Source organism: Euleptes europaea, chromosome 1 (assembly GCF_029931775.1).
Source record: "Euleptes europaea isolate rEulEur1 chromosome 1, rEulEur1.hap1, whole genome shotgun sequence".
NCBI lineage: Eukaryota > Metazoa > Chordata > Lepidosauria > Squamata > Sphaerodactylidae > Euleptes > Euleptes europaea.
Window position 1 is genome coordinate 76,887,029 of NC_079312.1, and position 19,884 is coordinate 76,906,912.

The following is a 19,884-nucleotide window of genomic DNA, read 5'->3' on the forward strand; positions in this document are numbered from 1 at the left end:
TGCTCAGTGTCATCAGGGATTGGTCAGGGATCCTAGAGGGTTGGTTTTTTTTGCCATCTTCTGGGCATGGAGTGAGGGTCACTGGGTGTGTGTGGGGGGGGTAGTTGTAAATTTCCTGTATTGTCAGAGGTTTAGACTAGATGACCCTGGTGGTCCCTTCCAACTCTATGATTCTATGATCAAAACACTCGCTACCAGAAGACAGCCCAAACGAGAAGGTTTGGTTCCAGAAAACTCAATCTTGGACTTTGGTATATTTCTTGAGGAAAGGGACTGCATAAGTATGGAGCAAGCTCTTATTGTAAGGACATGACCCACAGATGGCCTAATGAAGATGATGTTTTTGTGGATCTAAACAAAATAATAGTACAAAGGGGAAGAGGTAGCCTCTAAAATATGCAGGTGTAAATTGAGTGAATGCGTAAAAGCAAAATTTACACAAGGAGGTAACTCCACGTTGCTTTTTGTCCATTTTTGAGTATGTGTGAAAGTACAAGAATGAATGACATGCTTACTCTTGAGTTGTCTTTAGGCCACTTCCTTTTGTTTGGGTGAAAGCACAAAGCTAAAGGGGCACCATAGTGGCCAACAGTCAATAAATCATGCATGGATTCTGTTGTTGTTTTTTATCCTTTCATTTAACGCAGTGATGCTCAGTGGGTCAGGGGGCCACTTGTGGTCCTTTGGCATGCGGCTTGTTGCTCTTCTGAGCACTGCTCTCCAATGGGGCACCCGCCCCAAGTTCCAGGAAAGGCTTGGTAGTTGGCAGGTGGTTTCCACCTTAAAACAACTGCAGCCACTGGGGCTGGAGGACGGATGAGCTGCAAGCCTCCGTGCCCAAGATCTACCTGAGGAGGCAGTTATTGCTGAGCTGTTTAGAACAGTGACTGTTACTCTGCTGACCCACTTGACACATCTCACGAACTAGGCTCTGGCTCCAGAATGCTTATACTGAAATAAATGTGCTGATTTTATAGTGCCACCAAATACTTTGTCTGTTTTAGAGTAATGCCAAAAATGTTTACCAAAAGTAATGGGCTAAGTTAAAAAGAAGCCCAAGGGGAGATTCAGGAGGGAAAGGCGTTCAGGATGCTTGGAGCTTATTTAAAACCATTATAATAGATTTCAGATAAAATTTATATCACAAATAAGAAAGGGTACCAACAAGTCCAAGAGAATGCAAACATGGTTAAATAACAGAGGACTGGATCCTGTAGAATATCTTTTTAAATAGTAGCGAGGGCCATATTCAACAAATTGAGTGTCCAGCTGCAGACCTCTTTACTCCCTCCCCCCATGCTATTGCCAGCATTTGGGGAAGGGATTGTGTTCTGTGGCAAGGGATGGGAAGGTGGGGAAATTTTGCTCTGCTGATGGAAATCCATTCCATCAGTAGAAATGTTTTGGGGGATCCAACCTGGTATCAGTGAAGCCCATGAAACTTAGTGGCAGCAGGTTCAGAATGAATAAAAGGAAGTGCATAGTTTTTTTTTACTTACGTGCTGATGTCTTTCATCGAGAGGCATTTCTCCATCCCTCTGATTTCATTCTTGCAGTCCTTCCAGTTTTAGCCTCTCCATGTCAGTGGCATGTCCCCTGATCTGAGCATAGTACTCCTGCAGTTATCAGACTGATAAAATCAAGCCAAATTAACTAAACCATTTCTTTATTGCCTCCATTTCTGCTGTGATGCCTCTAGGTATGCAAGGGGCCACCGTCAGCAAACAGCCTGGTGTGCCAGAGTCCTGTTTACCGGTTTGACAACAAGATCGAAAGCGTTCGTGGGTTCCTCAGAATCTTGATGGATGGTGCTCTGGGGCATAAGGAATTTCATATTCGCTACTACCCCAAGCCACAGATCTACCCCTTTGAGAATGAAGACAAATTGTACACGCTCATACAAGGAGAAGATAAGGTCAAGATTCAAGTAAGTAATTTCTACATCACTTTGGGGGAGTGAAAGAATAAGAACTGATTCATACACTGTGAATTGGGTGCTTTATATATGAACATTGGCTGACACCCACTGCATATTTTCCTGAGCAGTGTAAATGAGAGCTAAACTACGTGTGTCAATGGAATTTTGTGATTAGATGCCCTTAGATGTAATCTGGCAGCAAGAAGTAGCTGTAAGTGGTGGGGATGAGTCATAAGGTGGGATTACTTTTACCCACTACACTGTTTCCCTGATCAAAGACCCCCCTCTCCCTCAGCTGTTTTAAGTCCAGTAGGGGACAAGATAGGCCAAACACAGAATGCTTTTTAGGCTCAAAAGCCACAATGGGAGATCCATCTAATGTGGTGTTCGGCCTTTAGCTGCCGAAGACCCAGCAGCAGTTTCTGTGAGTGGACCACTACGGGAATGTGCTATTCCATCTGCTGTGACTAATGGCAGTCCTAAACTGAGTTATTCCCTTTTAAGTCCATTGAAGTAGATTGTCCTAGAAAGGTATAGCTCTGCCTAGGTTGGCACTGAAAGAGTCTTCAACCTTGTATGTCTCATGAAACAACATTAGTTGCATAAGCGGCTACGTACATTGGAGTCAACTGGTAATATCAGTTGGTCCTGAGAAAGCAGAGAGAGACTTTTTAAATCAGATGGCACGAGTGGCATTGTAAAGTCAGGTGGTTTATAGGCCTTCACATGATAGGTTCTAATGGACTGTGGAAAGAGACATTTGCACCCATGGAGAAAACTGGGACAAGGATGGACATTGTAAATCAGAACCATGAACTTTGCATGCAAACAGTTGGATAGACAAGTTCACTTGGAGTTGTGAAACAAGAGACCCATGATGTGAAAAACCCATGATGTGAGAAGAGGAATAGGAAGCAATTGAGATGTTTCCCCCAACACCACCCCTTGATCACAAGATGTATGTATTTTTATGTATTTGTGCAGCATAGAGGTCTGGATGCTCTGGCAGGTTGTATGAATATCTCCATGACTATAGCTGGCAGGATGTGCCGCCCCACCGTGCTGAAGAATGAGGTGACCTGTCGAATCCCCAAAAGCCTGAACGTCCCTCTGGATAGTTTGCCTGTTCAGGTAGCACTGGTGACAGTTCTCTGCCGTCATACCAATACCAAGCCATGGCTGCGTCTGGCCTGTTTTTCTGTTTGCACTTTCTTACTCTAGGCTGGCTTCTCCTGCTTTTTCTCTTGTTTCCTTTGCTCACAAGTATGGTTTACTACTCATGAAGAGCCTGGCATGCCAGGAATTATTCACATGATAAATGGTATTTCCATCCATTCTCTTTCTGGCTCTACCTTCTGCCCAATTTGTTCTGTTAAATGTAGAGGCACTTAGAAGTGCCTATATGGTAAGGAGTGAAGGGAACCACTAAGGCAGGGGTGCCAGATATAAGGCCCAGGGGCCGAATCCGGTCCCTTGAGAGCTCTTATCCGGCCCACAATTCAACCAAGACAGCCATCCCCCCCTGCTCTCGATCTGGACTGGCAAGGCATGGCCCAGCCCGACCAAGTGACATTTATGTCATATCTGGCCCTCGTAACAGTTGAGTTCAAGTCCCCTGTACTAAGGGAAGTATCCTTCACCTACAGTCAGGTCACACGGAAAGCTCTTTCCATTTCATCTTCTGGTCAATTTGTGGAGTACCCGGAAGTCTGCCCTTTAGAGCAACTTGTGAGCTCAGAGTTGAGTAAATCCTGACCTTAAAAAAGACTCTTGTAGAAATTCCTGTTGAGGCCAAATGAAACAAGCCAGAGATGCATTTTTACAGCAGAACATTAGGCAATGTTCCTGGCTCCCTTGGCATTGTTCATCAGACTCATTTATCTCTTGGGAAGCATTTCCACAGTTTGGCTTTTAGGAGGGTTTTTAATGGTCTCCTGAGTTTTGTGTGTGCAGCTTTGGCAGTGGGACTGGGGAGGAAGCAACAAAAATCTCATTGAGGTCAAAACATGCAATTGGCAGTAGACAGCATGAGCTTCCCAGTTTCAGGGCTCTGTTGTTTTTGCACTGATAACGCATGCTGAATAACAGTTCCGGTGCCTGAGCTTGCATCACCTCACTACCCACATCCCAGATGGCATAGTTGGCAAGGACACACCCAGTCTGAAGCCACATGGATCAAATGCTGCCATTATGGTACTTCCTATTCTTAGAGACAAGCTGCAGGCAGCTGTGGAATGCAGATGCACAACCCACTGTTTCCTTTTTGTCTGTCCTGTAACTGTCCCGCCCATCAATTTTATTGCGTGCCCCCAAGTACTAGTATTATGGGAGAGGGAGAAAAAGCTCCCTGTATTCACTTTCTCTACCCCATGCATAATTTTATAAACTGTAACATGTTCTCCCTTATAGGAAAGATGCTCAAACCTGTTGATCATATTGGCTTCCCTCCTATGTATTTTTTCCAGCTCTGCAGTATGCTTTTGAGATACTGTAACCAGAACTGCACACAGTATTCCAAATGAGTCCACGCTATAGATCTATGCAGGGGCATTACAATATGCGCCATTTTATTTTCAATCCCCTTCCTAATAAACCCCAGCATGGAGTTTGCCGTTTACACCACTGCTGCACACTGGGTCAACATTTTCATTAAGCTATCCACTATAACCCAAAGATCTCCTCCAACCTTATCCTCTGGACCCCTTTTTTAAAACCTGGAGTGACATCTGCCATTTTTCCAGTCCTCTGGCACTTCGCAGCAGAACAGATTTGGGAAAGATTGGAGTGAAACCTAGAGGGAGGTACATGCACGCACCACGAAGCTGTAGGGAAGCAGGTGAAAAAACCCGCTTCCCAACAGCATCAAACCAAGGGCAAATAACTCATATGGAAATGTTTTAGGTACCTTGGGGGAAAGGAGGGGTCTTTCGCAGCTCCTTTCCCATGATTTCCCCCCCATTCTGCCCTCCTGAGCTCTACCATTGGCCTTTGATGCATGGCTCTTTCCCTCGCCGTCACCCCTCTGACTACTTTGGGTCTTTGTCTTGATTATGCATGCTGTTTCCGACTGTCAGAGGTCCCCTCACTCTTTCCCTGCATTTTGCCTGCGTTTTCAGAGACCTGTTTTATCTCGAATAGATAAAAGGCCATTGATGTCCTTGTCCCCCATAGGCTGGGAGTGATTGACAGATGGACTGTAATAGCATCCTTCCAAAATGTCACCGCAACACCCATGGCATCTCTCCAGTTATGTTCGTACATGGAATCCATGCTAGATTGTCCCAAAGTACTAGAAACAACAAGAGAATTCTTCAGGGTAGCACAACGGCCCTCCAAGCTTCTGTACCGCCTGTTCAGCTGTCAACCTGTTTTCTGTAGCACCAAGAATACGAACATACTAATATATGACCTGCATGGCCCAAGCTAGCCCAATCTCATTGGATCTTGGAAGCTAAACAGGGCTGACTTTGGTTAGCATTTGGATGGGAGACCACTAAGAAAGTCCAGGGTTGCTATGCAGAGGCAGGGAATGGCAAACCATCTCTGAACATCTCTTGGATTGAAAATCCTATGGGAACCACCATCAGTCAGCTGCGATTTGGCGGCACATTACACACACAAATATGACTTGTCGACAATAATGCCACCCAAAGGCTAAGACTGGGTTGCTGTCACTAAGCTGCTCCCCTGCTTCCCTCTTGGACATCAGTGCTCTGGCATGGCTGATAACCACTTCCAGAATGTCCTGTCCTCCTTTTAGATTTGTGTGAATGACAACTGCACAGATGTGGGCTTCGTGACTGAGGTCTCCTCCTTGTCCCCTGTCGCTGTTGTCTTGGGGACCACTGTAGCCATCCTAGTCTTCTGCCTCTTGGGATTTCTGCTGATGAAATACATGCGGAGAAGGAGGAGGAAGAAGACAGGTAATTGCAAGCCTTTCAAAATATTTCCATAATAGAAAGTGTTTCCTCAGTGGTATCCATTTAGCCATATTTCCCCACTTTTGAAAATGCAGTGCTAGTTTGAATCTGACTGTGAGGGCTCTGATCAAATACTTGCCATGTTTCAAATCTGTCTTGGGCTGTTTTCACATGGAACTTTAGCTCTGTGTCCTTCCACCAAAACTGCAGCAGGGTTTTTTTTTAACATTCGCATGACATTGACATGCAAAAAGGAAGGGCCATGGCTCAGTGGTAGAGTGGTTGAGGAAGGGCCATGGCTCAGTGGTAGAGCATCTGCTTGGCATGCAGAAGGTCCCAGGTTCAATTCCTGGCATCTCCAGTTAAAGGGACTAGGCAAGTAGGTGATGTGAAAGACCTCTGCCTGAGCAGACAATACTGACTTTGATGGATCAAGGCTATGATTCAGTATAGGGCAGCTTCATGTGTTCATTGTCATGCAATCATCCAGCTTCTGGATGCCTGCTTTAGTAGGTCTTTCTGAGCATTTTCAAAGTGGGTTGTTCACCATGTAGATGGGAAGATGTGAATTTTCACACCTCCTCACCCATAAGTGATGCCATTTTCTCTTTGTATCCCCTTGTTCCTAGTATTCCACCACCACCACTGGCAGGAGTTTTGCTAGCTTTAACACTAGTACACCATTTTTTTTTAAGCTGGCAAAAAAGACTCTGCCTGGAGGCTGTGTACTATTGACAAGTTTGTTGTGTTTTTTCAGGGACTGAGAACTTGGAGAGATTAAGTTTCAACAGGGGCACCATGCCAAGCATTCCTCTCCTTCCCTCCAACACTGGTTATACAAGTGGCACTGGTAAGGATGCATGAAGAGAATCTAATTATGGCTAATGCTTGGGAGTTGTTGTGTTTGAACCCTGAACCTCTCAGGTTGGAGACAAGATTCCTGTAACCATCTCCATACCTGCAGTGATTTACTCCCCCCAAATCCCACTGTCCGTCCCCCCAAATCCCACTGTTCTCAAATGCCTAACCTACTCAAGGTCTAGTGATCTTTCATTTTCCCTTCAACACCCTGATTGCTTTGGTTGAAAGGAACTAAGAGTGCAGAGAGCTCATTTTGCCAGGAATTCGGAAAAGACTAGTGGCAAAACATGCCACTATGAACTATAAGAAAAGCGTGGACTTTGCTGGCATCTGACTCTCATTTCCTCTCTCCACCATTCTTCAAGAATGTTGTCCTGGCAGGAAACCTATGCAGCAGCTCTTTCTGAATGTGTTTCTCACTCAGGTAGCAGTGATGGTTCTGCTGTGCCCCTCATGCGGGTGCCATCTTGCTCCATTGAAAATCTTCGTCCAGAGCTGCTGGAAGAGGTGAAAGATGTCCTAATCCCAGAAGAGCAGCTGGTAATGCACAAGGATCAGATCATTGGCAAAGGTGAGCATTGTGGATGTTGTGCTGTATCTCCCAGCCACATTATGCAAAGATTTCTGGCTCAGTGGTACAGCATCTGCTTGGCATGCAGAAAGTCCCAGGTTCAATCCCCGGCATCTCCAGTTAAAGGGAGTAGGCAGGTAAGTGATGTGAAAGACCCCTGCCTGAGACCCTGGAGATCCACTGCCAGTCTGAGTAGACAATACTGACTCTGATGGACCAAGGGTCTGATTCAGTATAAGGCAGCTTCATGTGATCATGTGTTCAGACGGTTCTCATCGTGTATGTCAGATACTGCCACTCCCTTTCTGCACAGTGTCTTCTTGAGACTACTTGTTTCTGTGTGCTGACTGTTCCTCCTCATTGGTGTATGAGCCTCACGGAGCCTGTAAGGTTGCACAGTGGCGGGTATTCTCAGTGGAGCGCTTCCCTGCATGGCCAGCAAAAGCAGTGAGGAGAGATGGTCAGTCTCTCTCACTTCAGTGAATAAATAATGCTGAAACAGCAAGTTTAGAAAGTGCTCATCTCAATCTTCATTTAATTACTTCATGGACTGAAACATTTCCCCTTTGCATTCCGTTTGGTATTGAATTGAATAAGTATTTGAATTTTTTTTAATTGTGGGGTGTGTGTGCCATTTTCCCTCCTTTCCAGAAGTCTAAGATGTAACAGGAAACAAGCTCCAATACCCATCACCCCCTCATCTAATGCAGTCTGCGACACATCTTGCACAAGAGGCAGACCAGAGACCCCCAACACTGTGGCCTGAAATGTCTCCCCCAACCCATTTTTGTTTGTTTATTTGTTTCTAATATCCAATCTGATAGAGTATGGAGAATGTGATAGCATGGTGTTTGGGCTGTTCCTAATAAGAGGTGTTACACAGCTTTTGTCTTTGGGTTTTTCTATGGACTAGTGTGGCTACCCTGGATAGTTGCTCAGTGCAGAAACCTTTCCACAAGAGCAGCATGAGAGCGAGACCTAGGTCATTCCCAGAGTGCTGCTGCCACCTTTTAAACTGCTTACTCCAGCTGTCCCTTTAATACCAGCTCTAACAGCAGCAATTATTAGGTAATGTTATTTAATTCCATGCCATAAAAAGCTTCAAGTGTCCATGTCCACTCCTAAAACCTCTATGAAATGAACAGAATGCTTTTTTCCATGTCCAATTAGTAACCTTATTCCCAGAGAGGAACTGTGGGATATATTTCCCAATTTGAACTAATGAATTTTGTGTCACAGGATGGTGAATTTAAAAACCTTACTGTTCTGTTTTGGTGGCCATACAAATCCTTTTCAGGCTATGCATATTACCTCCCATATGGGGCAAACAAGCTAAATTAAATCCTTCCAGTATATTTGATTGTCAGCCATGTTGTCTCAAAGACGTGTGGATTTTCAGCCTCGGAACAGGGTTCTAGAACATGCATTTCAGTGCTGTAAATCCCACATTTTATACCTTTCAGACACAGTGGTAATAGCACATACCAGGAGGATCATGTCTAACACACTCACTCCATATGCACAGTCAAACATGTTGCCTAACAAGGGCTTTATTTTCATTTGTTACCTTTCATCCTGTTTTTCTCTGAGGACGTCAGGGCATTGTTTTCACCTCTGTACAGTCCCATGAGGCTATCGTATTTTGGTCATGTCATGAGACGACAAGAGTCACTGGAAAAGACAGTCATGCTAGGAAAAGGTTGAGGGCAGCAGGAAAAGAGGAAGACCCAACAGGAGATGGATTGACTCAATAAAGGAAGCCACAGCCTTCAATTTGCAAGATCTGAGCAAGGCTGTCAAAGATAGGACATTTTGGAGGACTTTCATTCATAGGGTCGCCATGAGTCGGAGGCGACTTGATGGCACTTAACACAACACACACACACAGTCCCATGAAGTTGGGCTGAGAAATAAGAGACCTTCCAAGGTCATCTATAGAATGTGTGACTGAGCTGAGATTTGAACTGGGGAATAACTCACCTTCTTTGACCAAGATTGGAAACCAACTTCCGGTAGGTTTGTTGACCGAAGCGCAGTTTCTCCCCGGTGCTCCCGGCGGAGAACCAAGAAACGTCTTGAAAGCCCCCCCCCCGCCCCCCCGATTCCTAAAAAGTGGAACGGGACATCAGGAACACCCCTGCTGCCGATCAAGAGGGGTTAGACTCCCGAACTCTTTGAGAGTGCTTTTTTAAGACTCCCGGAGGTTCGGATGCTGGCGCCGCCGGCTAAGGGGATTGCATCACCGTAGACGTCTCTATTGGAAAAGGGCTTCGATCTCTCCTACCCAATACCATCTAAAGAATTGAATTAAAGCAACGAAAGCCTCGACCTCCAAAGTCCTAGTGAGTACAAAGAACCTCTTTGCCTTGCAATTTGAAACTAAATGAAACTTAATAAAATTAACGTGAAAACCCATCCTTCCACCTAAAAATACTATTTCTGAACTTTGGACTTGAGTAAACCTTTGAAAAAAGTGGCAGGAAAGCTTTAAAAAGACTATTTGGAGTTAGACTAAACAACAGCTTTTGAATTGACGCACTAACCTCCAGTGAAATGATGGGAAAATCAGAAGAAGAGGGAGGAAATCCCACCTTCTTGTAATGGCTTCCAAGAGGAAAATAGTTTAACTGCGACATCACATAGAGTTGTTCGTTACTGGCTGTGGATAGGGAACTCCGGCTTCAAAGCGAGACCGACGGACCAGAAATGCTCCTCCCGGTGCAGCAGGTAAATACATCCGACTGCTAAGGACATAGAGAGGAGGAGATAGAAAGTTCGAGGTACTTCCTACTTCCCGTCCTAGAAGCCGACCTAGAGCGTCATTAAACTCTATAGTACATGGATTTTTAAAACTTGGTTTTTACAATAATCTGGAAGCTAACTTTTAAATAAATCGAAATAGGTGGGAGGATATATGTTAACTGGAATATTGAAGACTAACCGAATTGGAGCCGCTGTTATATTTACATCAAGATCTGCTAGTTTGTATGTCTGCACTAAGGCAACTTTCGGGATCTTTCCATAGCCCAGCAACATCTAAGCCAACCATAGACGTAGCAATGGAGAAACAGGACAAAAAAATGCAAGATCTTTTGGCCAGACAGACTGAGACTTTCACTAAACTAATGGAAAAACAAATGACACAGCAAACAGAGCTGCTGGTTGGAAAAATAGACAATGTTACAAAAGAAGTCCCAGATGACTACACTGCAAACGGATATGAAGGCAATGGATATTTCCTTCAGGAAAATGACTGAAGAACATAAAGAAGTTAAGAAAAAGATAGAAATACATGATAAGCAAATGGATAAACTGCAATTACAGGAGGAATCCACAAAAGACCAATTAGCGATGATGGACCTAAAAGTCAGAGAGTCTAACCTACGCATACGGAATCTGCCTGAAGACTTTGGTGCCACCAGAGAATCATTGATAAAAGAATTAGCAGTGATGTTCCACCTAGAAGAACAGGACCTAGACAATGCTGTGAACAGAATTTACAGGATGCCCTTACCTCCGAATTTAAAAAGCGCAAAAGCAAGAGATGTGATGATATCCTTTTATGATATCAGAATGAAAGATATGATGATGCAACATTACTATAAAGATCCAATAATTTTGGAAGATAATCCTTTAATTCTTTTAAAGGACATCCCCAGACATTTGATGACAAAATGGGCATTGTTCAAGGATTTTACAACAACTTTGAGAAAGAGTGTAATCAAATACAGGTGGTTGTTACCACAAGGACTAACTTTTACCTACAAAGAAGTGAAATTTACTATAACAACTAAAGAAGATGTTGGGAAATTTTTGAGAAAGTACAAAAAAGAACTTGTAGGATTTACACTGGAACAGCAGCACGATTCTAGTCAAGAAGAAGAAGAGGAATCACTGAAAGGTGCTGTAGGTGGACTTTAAAATTTATTACTCTGACAACATGGCTAAAGTTATTTTGTGGAATGTGAATGGACTAAATGAAAAAGTGAAAAGAGGATGGATTTTTAAATTTTTACAACAACAAAGATATTCTCTGATTTGCCTGCAGGAAACACATATTGCAAGAAAAGACAAGAAATACCTAGAAAGGAAATCTTTGGGGCAAACTTTTATTGCCTCATCAAACACAAAGATTAAAGGACTAGTTATTTATGCACACCCTTCTTTAGCACCTGAATTTGTATATAAAGATGAAGAGGGCAGAATTTTAATGATAAGACTTAGTCTTGGGCCAAAAAACATTGGTGGTAGGGATCTACACACCAAATGAAGGTAAAGCACAATTTTACCAACAATTGCATGATATTTTACAACAGCATGCGCAAGAACAAATACTGCTTTTGGGTGACTTTAATGGAGTTATAGATTGTGTGATAGATAAAAAATCAAAGGCCAAAGATGATAAAGAAGGCTCTTTGCCTAAAACTTTTTTTCAACTTGCAGAGGAATTTAAAATACAAGACATTTGGAGAACAATTAATACAACAGCGAAAGAATATACGTTTTATTCCGCAAGACATAATTCACACTCTCGGATTGATATGATATGGGCAAGTAAATCAATATTTACACAACTTCGTAAGGTACAAATATTGCCTAGGACTTTTTCTGATCATAATCCGGTTTCCTTTGAATGGAACAATAGACAAGCATTCCGGTGGAGGTTAAATGATAGACTTTTGCGAGATGATAATATTAAAAAAGAAATACATAGGCTACTAAAGGACTATTTCGAGATTATTATGAAAGGAGAGACCAGTTTGAATATAGTTTGGGACGCCTTCAAAGCTGTTTTGAGAGGATTTATGATACAGAAAAATACTGCATGGAAGAAAAAACAGCTACAACAAACAAATGAAATACTTTGGGAATTGCAAAATTTAGAACAGCAACTTGTCTCAGAACAAAATGACGATAAAAGATCTGAAATAATTCAGAAAACTAAGACGGTGAAGCATCAACTTAATTTAGTAGTTATGGAAGAAATGAATAAAAAATTGAAATATGTGAAGCAGAGGCATTTTGAACATGCAAATCGACCAGGTAAACTTCTTGCCAGTCAATTGAGGGATTCTAGGCAAAAGAAGATAATAGATAAAATACAGACAGCAAAAGGACCTGTTCACACCACAACAGATATACAGAAATAATTTGAACTATTTTATACTAAATTGTACCAAAAAGATTTGATTTCTGGGAAGAAAATGGATAAATTTCTGAGTACAGTAAATATCAACAAGTTAACCTCCGAACAACATGACGTGATCAACGCTTTAATTACAACAACGGAACTTGAAGAAGCAATATCCAAACAAAAGACAGATAAAACACCTGGCCCAGATGGCATTACGGCCATGTTTTTTAAACTATTTAAAGAAGACTTGAAGAATCCTTTTCTGAAGGTATGCAATTCAATATTACAAACGGGTCAAGTCCCTGAGACGTGGTTGCATGCTTTCATATCACTTATTCACAAAGCTGGAAAAGACCCAGAGAGAGTAACTAATTATAGGCCAATATCTTTATTAAATGTGGACTACAAAATATATGCCTCAATATTATCAAATCGATTAAAGCAACTTATAACAACCTTGATACATGAAGATTAAGTGGGTTTTGTACCTGGAAGGCAGATAAAGGACAATTTGAGGACATTATTGGATGCGATAGAATATTACAAACAAAATAATCAACATAAAGTGGCTCTTATTTTTTGGATGCTGAAAAAAACTTTGATATGGTTTCATGGGAGTTCATGAAAAAGGTTTTGGAAAAGATGAACTTTGAAATTAAATTTTGAACAGGGATTGATGCCATTTATAATGTGCAAAAAGCCAAAATATTAGTGAATGAATCGATATCAGCTAATTGTGAGATACAAAAAGGAACTAGACAAGGTTGTCCACTTTCTCCTTTGTTATTTATTTTGACCTTGGAAACTCTCTGTAGTAAAATACGTGATATGGAGGCAATTCGCAGTCTAAAAGTAAAAAAAACATGAGTATAAATTAAGAGCTTTTGCAGATGACTTGTTTATTTTGGATGACCCAAATCAATCTATAAATGACTTGATGGTTATATTGAAACAATTTAGTGAAGTTTCAGGATTTAAGATTAATCAAGATAAGATTCAGATACTATTCAAGAATCTTTCCAAAGAAGAACAAAAGGATTTTATGAGTATTTCAAAATGGGAGAAAACAAAAAAGTACAGTATTTGGGAGTTTGGATTACAAATAAAAGCAAAGATTTATTGACAAACAATTATACTAAATATTGTCGAAGGCTTTCACGGTCAGAGTTCATTGGTTCTTGTAGGTTATCCGGGCTGTGTAACCGTGGTCTTGGAATTTTCTTTCCTGACGTTTCGCCACTTGACACTGAGAGACACTGTCCTTCAGTGTTACTACTCTGAAGATGCCTGCCACAGCTGCTGGCGAAACGCCAGGAAAGAAAATTCCAAGACCACGGTTACACAGCCCGGATAACCTACAAGAACCAATTATACTAAACTTTGGGAAGTAGTTAAAAAAGATATGCGTAACTCTCTCGACCAAAAAGGTCGTGCCGGCAGAAAGGACTCAAAGGCACACTGGCCCAGCACCCCGAGCCGGGTGGGTAAGAGGGGGGCAACCCCCCATCTCTCCCCCCTTCACGACTCACGGCACACAATTATAACTTGGGCACAGACAATTGGTCATAATATTTCATTGAATTGTTGGGAAAGACTTTGGTCAAGAGACATGAAAAAGGTCCTTTCTCAGTCGATAAAGGAGAATATCTACACGATGATCTACAGATGGTATTTGACACCAAAAAAAATATCCAAAATGTACAGTACAATGTCACCAAATTGTTGGAAATGCCAGGAAAAAGTTGGTTCTTTTCACCATGTTTGGTGGCTTTGCGACAAAGCAAAAAAAAAATTGGGTTATGATTTACAATGAACTAAGATTAATTCTACAACAAAATATCCCTAAAACATCGGAGATGATACTAGTAAGTATTATATTTTAACACAAAGAACTTTTTTACTTTATGCCACCACTGCTGCAAGAATGGTCTATGCATCTAAATGGAAAATGTCTGAGACACTGGACAAAATTGTCTGGATAAATAAAATGTTTGAACTAGCAGAAATGGCGAAATTGACTGCATTAGTAAATCAAAAAGAAAATGATGAATTTGTGAAGGAGTGGGAGGCATGGATTTTATATTGTGACAATGAACTTAATATGAAGAATGTTAAAGGTTATGTTTTAGTCTAATTCAGTTGTTAACAATAGTTATATTGTATTATTAAATGAAAGAGGAAATTAAGTAGTTTAAAATAAGTGTAGAATATTTTATAATGAATTAGAAGATAACTGCAAAGAGGATTACTGAGATAAGTTAGTGATAGAAGAGGGAAGAGGGGAAGTCAGAGAAGATTTATGTAGTATTATATATTGTAGATCAAAATAAAGGTTTAGAAGGGATTAAATGACAATGTTAATTAAATGTATGGAACTATATAAGAAAAAAATTAAAAAAAAGGAAACCATCAATTAGCATATTATGAGCCTTTAGGGATTAGGACAATGCATATAGCTAAGGCTATCCTGGGTTAAAATGAAGCCAGGTATGCTCCTAAATTCACATAAAGAATCCAGATTTTAGTGCCAGGTGTCAGTAGAGGGGGGCAGGAAGAATGGTACAAGAGGAGGGGTAGAAGAGTGCTCATGATCCCATAATCCTAATCCCTAAATAGGGGCTCTATTATTTGTCTAAACTGGGTCTTTGTTACTACACTATACTAGTTTAAGTGAAGAATCTGTTTGTTAACTCATTAAAAAAACTTGTAATGATGGATGGCAGAAATCTGGAGATTTGTTTCAGTGCCCACTAAGGTTAAACACCAGAGAAAATTTTCTAGTCTCAGATCTTTTCTTCTTCACATTTAACTGCTTACTTCTTCCAGAGCAGATATAGATAAATTGCTTACCATTCCACTTCTAAGATTCTATAATCTAATTGGAAACTATTACCAAGCCAGTTTTTGTAAACTAAACTATCCTCCAGTTCTTTCAACATTTCCTTTTCTCATGCATTCCAATCTTTCTGTGATCTTTGCTGCAATCTTTCAAGCTCTGTATTTATCGAAATTTCTGAAAAAATTGCCAGAAGGTTTCCTGATTTGTGCATATTGTCAAAATGACTGGGATTAGGAGTTGTTATGCTCTGTAATCCGGCATTTTGAAAAATATATATATTATGGACATCTAAATCAAGGCAGATAACAAATACAGCTCCATAAAATCATTAATGTATTGCTCTACTTCAGAAAGTGGATGTTTCTGTAATTAGCCATGTGGCAGAACAGACACCTTGTTGGGGAGATGTGGAATTAAAACAGGCGGAGCTGCTCATCTAGCCCTCAAGCAGCTAGGCTAGGGATAGGCAAACCCTTACAGGTATGCTGAACAGCGGTAAACCAGACTGTGTGGCCATTTTAACTGATGCTCATACCAGGCTGATCCCTGATATGGTATTACATCATTTTTCCTTGCACATAAAAGTGCGTATTTACAGTGCATTCTTCCAAATCTAACCCACTATGTCATGATATTTAATTAAATTTGATACTGACATTTCTCTGTTGGTGATTTTTGCATCCTTTTTGTTCCTGTTCTTGTCCCTTTTATGCTGCCGTATAAATCTAACGACCATTCCCTGCCATTCTTGTGATGAATTTTAGAGTAGACACTTAAAATGATGTTTCAGGTAATAAAAAAGTAATTTCAGTATTACATCGATTTACACTGCTGATATTCTTCCTCTTCGTGATCATTTATAATACGTTAATGCAGCTAAATTCTTCTGTACTCTAGAGGTTACAGAGTAAATTAATCCCTGGGATTAAAAAAAAGGCCAGCAACACTGGGCAACTACTAGTAGCTCTGGCAAGACTGAAACCCAGCATGCAAACTCGCTTAGTGCCAGTAAGAAACTAGGGCATGCATAGAATGGCCAGCTTTTTCCATGGCTAAATTCTTGGAATCGAAATACGTTCTTGCAAATGATCATTAAAGTGCATTGAAAGTGCATTATTCAGGATGTGTGAAAGCGCAACCAGACTTAGGTGAGCAGGAAACTGCTCATCTAGCCCCAAAGCTAAGGAGGGGATATTTGTACCTCTCCCTGCCCAGGGTATATGGGTTAGAATAGTGGTGGGGGTGGGAATTAGACTCAGGGAGGGAATACCTCATGATGATACCTCCCCACCCTAATCTCACCTACCCATTGCAGCACCCTACAAGCCAGTGATCCCAAACTTGTTGCCCATCTATGTGTTGATTGGCATCTGCTTGCTTCCTCAAAGACTTGGGGATAAAATTCAAAGAGCCTTGCATGAAGCAGATAACAACAGGGAGCTTTGAGTTGTTTCCTCCCAGCCTACTCATTAGCAAAGCACTTAGCTTGTCTTGGGCAGGCACCTCACACCCATGCACTCTTGGCTTGGCCACAGACACAGCATTTCTTATATCTCTGGCCTTGGCAAATGCTCCCTGTGGGCTGCCCTTTCTTTGGAAACGGAAACCAGACAGCATCTCTTGTCCAAAAAAGATCCAGCCCCAAGTTCTTTCTACCTCCTTGGAGCCAGGAGGTAATTCAGGAGAACCCAGGCATCATCTTTGCATCTATACAGGACACTTATTCGGAAGCAGCTTCTTCTGTCACAGGGCGATGTTCAACTTTGAATTTCCCAACATTTTGGAACTGGTCCCAGCCCCCATGAAAAGCTCATTTTGTGGTGGAGTCCACAACTCTTTCACAAAATTTCAAAAGTGCCCACGGGCTCAGCAAGGTTGGTGATCCTTGCTATAATGTGTAGTGGATAAGAGCGGTGGTTTGGAACGGTGGAGTCTGATCTGGAGAACCGGGTTTGATTCCTCACTCCTCCACATAAGTGGCGGAGGCTAATTTGGTGAACTGGATTTGTTTTCCCACTCCTACACACAAAGCCATCTGGGTGACCTTGGGCAAGTTACAGCTCTGTTAGAGCTCTCTCAGCCCCACCTACCTCACAGGGTGTCTGTTGTGGGGAGGGGAAGGGAAAGTGATTGTAAGCCAGTGTGACCCCACATCTCCCTTAAGTGGTAGAGAAAGTCGACATATAAAAACCAACTCTTAGAGGCTCTGCCTTCCTCTCATTTAAAAAAGAGCAGCGTTTTTCCTCTGATCCAGATTAATGCCTCTACCAGGATTGTTTTAGCTGAACATAAGAACATAAGAAAGGCCCTACTGGATCAGACCAAGGCCCATCAAGTCCAGCAGTCTGTTCACACAGTGGCCAACCAGGTGCCTCTAGGAAGCCATTAACAAGACGAGTGCAGCAGCACCATCCTGCCTGTGTTCCACCGCACCCAAAATAATAGGCATGCTCCTCTGATACTAGAGAGAATAGGTATGCAGCAAGACTAGTATCCATTCTAACTAACAGCCATGAATACCCCTCTCCACCATGAATATGTCCACTCCCCTCTTAAAGCCCTCCAAGCTGGCAGCCATCACCACATCCTGGGACAGGGAGTTCCACAATTTAACTATGCGTTGTGTGAAAAAATACTTCCTTTTATCTGTTTTGAATCTCTCACCCTCCAGCTTTAGTAGATGATCCCGTGTTCTAGTATTATGGGAGAGGGAGAAAAACTTCTCCCTGTCCACTCTCTCCAAACCATGCATAATTTTATAGACCTCTATCATGTCTCCCCTCCGCCGTCTTCTTTCCAAGCTAAACAGCCCTAAGCGTCTTAACCGCTCCCCATAGGACAGTTGCTCTAGTCCCCTAATCATTTTGGTTGCTCTTTTCTGCACCTTCTCAAGCTCTGTAATATCCTTTTTTAGGTGTGGTGGAACTGTACACAGTATTCCAAGTGTGGTCTCACCATAGATTCGTACAAGGGCAGTATGATATCAGCAGTTTTATTCTCTATTCTTCATCTAATTATGGCCAGCATGGAATTTGCCTTTTTTACAGCAGCCGCACACTGGGTTGACATCTTCATTGAGCTATCCATTACCACCCCAAGATCCCTTTCTTGGTCTGTTGCTGCCAGCACAGATCCCATCAGTGTATATGTGAAGTTGGGATTTTTTGTCCCAATATGTATCACTTTACACTTACTCACATTGAATCTCATTTGCCATTTTAATGCCCATTCTTCCAGTATGCAGAGATCCTTCTGGAGCTCTTCACAGTCCGATTTTGTTTTAACCACCCTAAATAATTTGGTGTCATCTGCAAACTTGGCTACTTCACTGTTTAACCCCAACTCCAGGTCATTGATGAACAGGTTGAAAAGCACCGGTCCCAACACAGATCCCTGAGGCACCCCACTGCTCACATCCCGCCATTGGGAGAACTGACCATTGATTCCTACTCTCTGCTTCCTATTTTTCAGCCAGCTCTCAATCCATAAGAGGACTTGTCCTCTTATCCCGTGACTATGAAGTTTGCTTAGCAGTCTTTGGTGGGGGACTTTGTCAAAAGCTTTTTGGAAATCCAAATACACAATATCCACAAGCTCATTCCTGTCCACATGCTTATTGACGCTTTCAAAAAACTAATAGGTTAGTGAGACAGGACCTACCCTTACAGAAGCCATGTTGGGTTTTGCCCAGCAGACCTTGCCCTTCTATATGCTTGACAATTTTATCTTTAATAATGCTTTCCACTAATTTACCCGGAACAGACGTTAAACTAACTGTCCTGTAATTTCCTGGGTCCCCCCTGGAACCTTTTTTATAAATGGGTGTTACATTGGCCATTCTCCAGTCCTCTGGTACAGAGGCTAATCGAAGGGACATATTACATATCTTTGTTAGAAGTTCAGCAATTTCCCATTTGAGTTCTTGAAGAACTCTAGGATGAATAGCGTCTGGTCCCTGTGACTTGTTAGTTTGCAGTTTGTCTAGACCTTCTAGGACTTCCTGCCTTCTTACCACTATTTGCCTCAGTTCCTCATTTTCCCCTCTCCAAAATCTCTGTTCAGGAGAAGGAATCTGCCCTGTATCTTCAACAGTGAAGACAGATGAAAAGAATTCATTTAGTTTTTTCAGCAATCGCTTTATCCTCCCGTAGAGTTCCTTTACTCCCATTGTCATCCAATGGTCCAACCGCTTTCCTAGCTGGTTTCTTACTCCTAATGTACTTAAAGAATTTCTTATTGTTTGTTTTGATGTGTTTAGCAATATGCCCCCTGCAAAATGATCAGAGCCCTTTAAAGCTTACAGCATCTGTGCTGGCCTCCCTACTCCCCACCCTCAGTTTATGACCTATTTGAGGGTGGATAGCTGAACCGATTACATACTATGGTTGGCCTTACCTGCTACAGTATGCACTTATATACGGCGACCATCTTTTTGTTGTTATTATTGTTATTAGTATATTGGAAATTTTGATGTTGTAACCCGCCCTGAGCCCAGCTTTGCCGGGGGAGGGCGGGCTAGAAATACAAAAATAAATAAATAAATCTTTTGTTGTCAGGGAGGGAATTAGGGTCCCTAATCTTTCCCTCCAGGATAGCATCTGCTGTTAGGAGCATGTGTGGACCAATTCCAACATCCCTCTT

General features: G+C 42.0%; 1 protein-coding gene across 1 annotated transcript in view; it reads left to right on the plus strand.

Annotated features, from left to right (window-relative positions):
- The window catches only part of MST1R (macrophage stimulating 1 receptor), a 70,349-nt gene that overhangs the window by 40,932 nt on the left and 9,533 nt on the right, over nt 1-19,884 (plus strand). Inside the window, exons 10-14 of the mRNA XM_056854680.1 lie at nt 1,700-1,927; nt 2,903-3,049; nt 5,679-5,841; nt 6,596-6,688; nt 7,124-7,270. Coding sequence (XP_056710658.1) covers nt 1,700-1,927; nt 2,903-3,049; nt 5,679-5,841; nt 6,596-6,688; nt 7,124-7,270 — 778 coding nt within the window. The remainder of the gene's footprint in view (nt 1-1,699; nt 1,928-2,902; nt 3,050-5,678; nt 5,842-6,595; nt 6,689-7,123; nt 7,271-19,884) is intronic.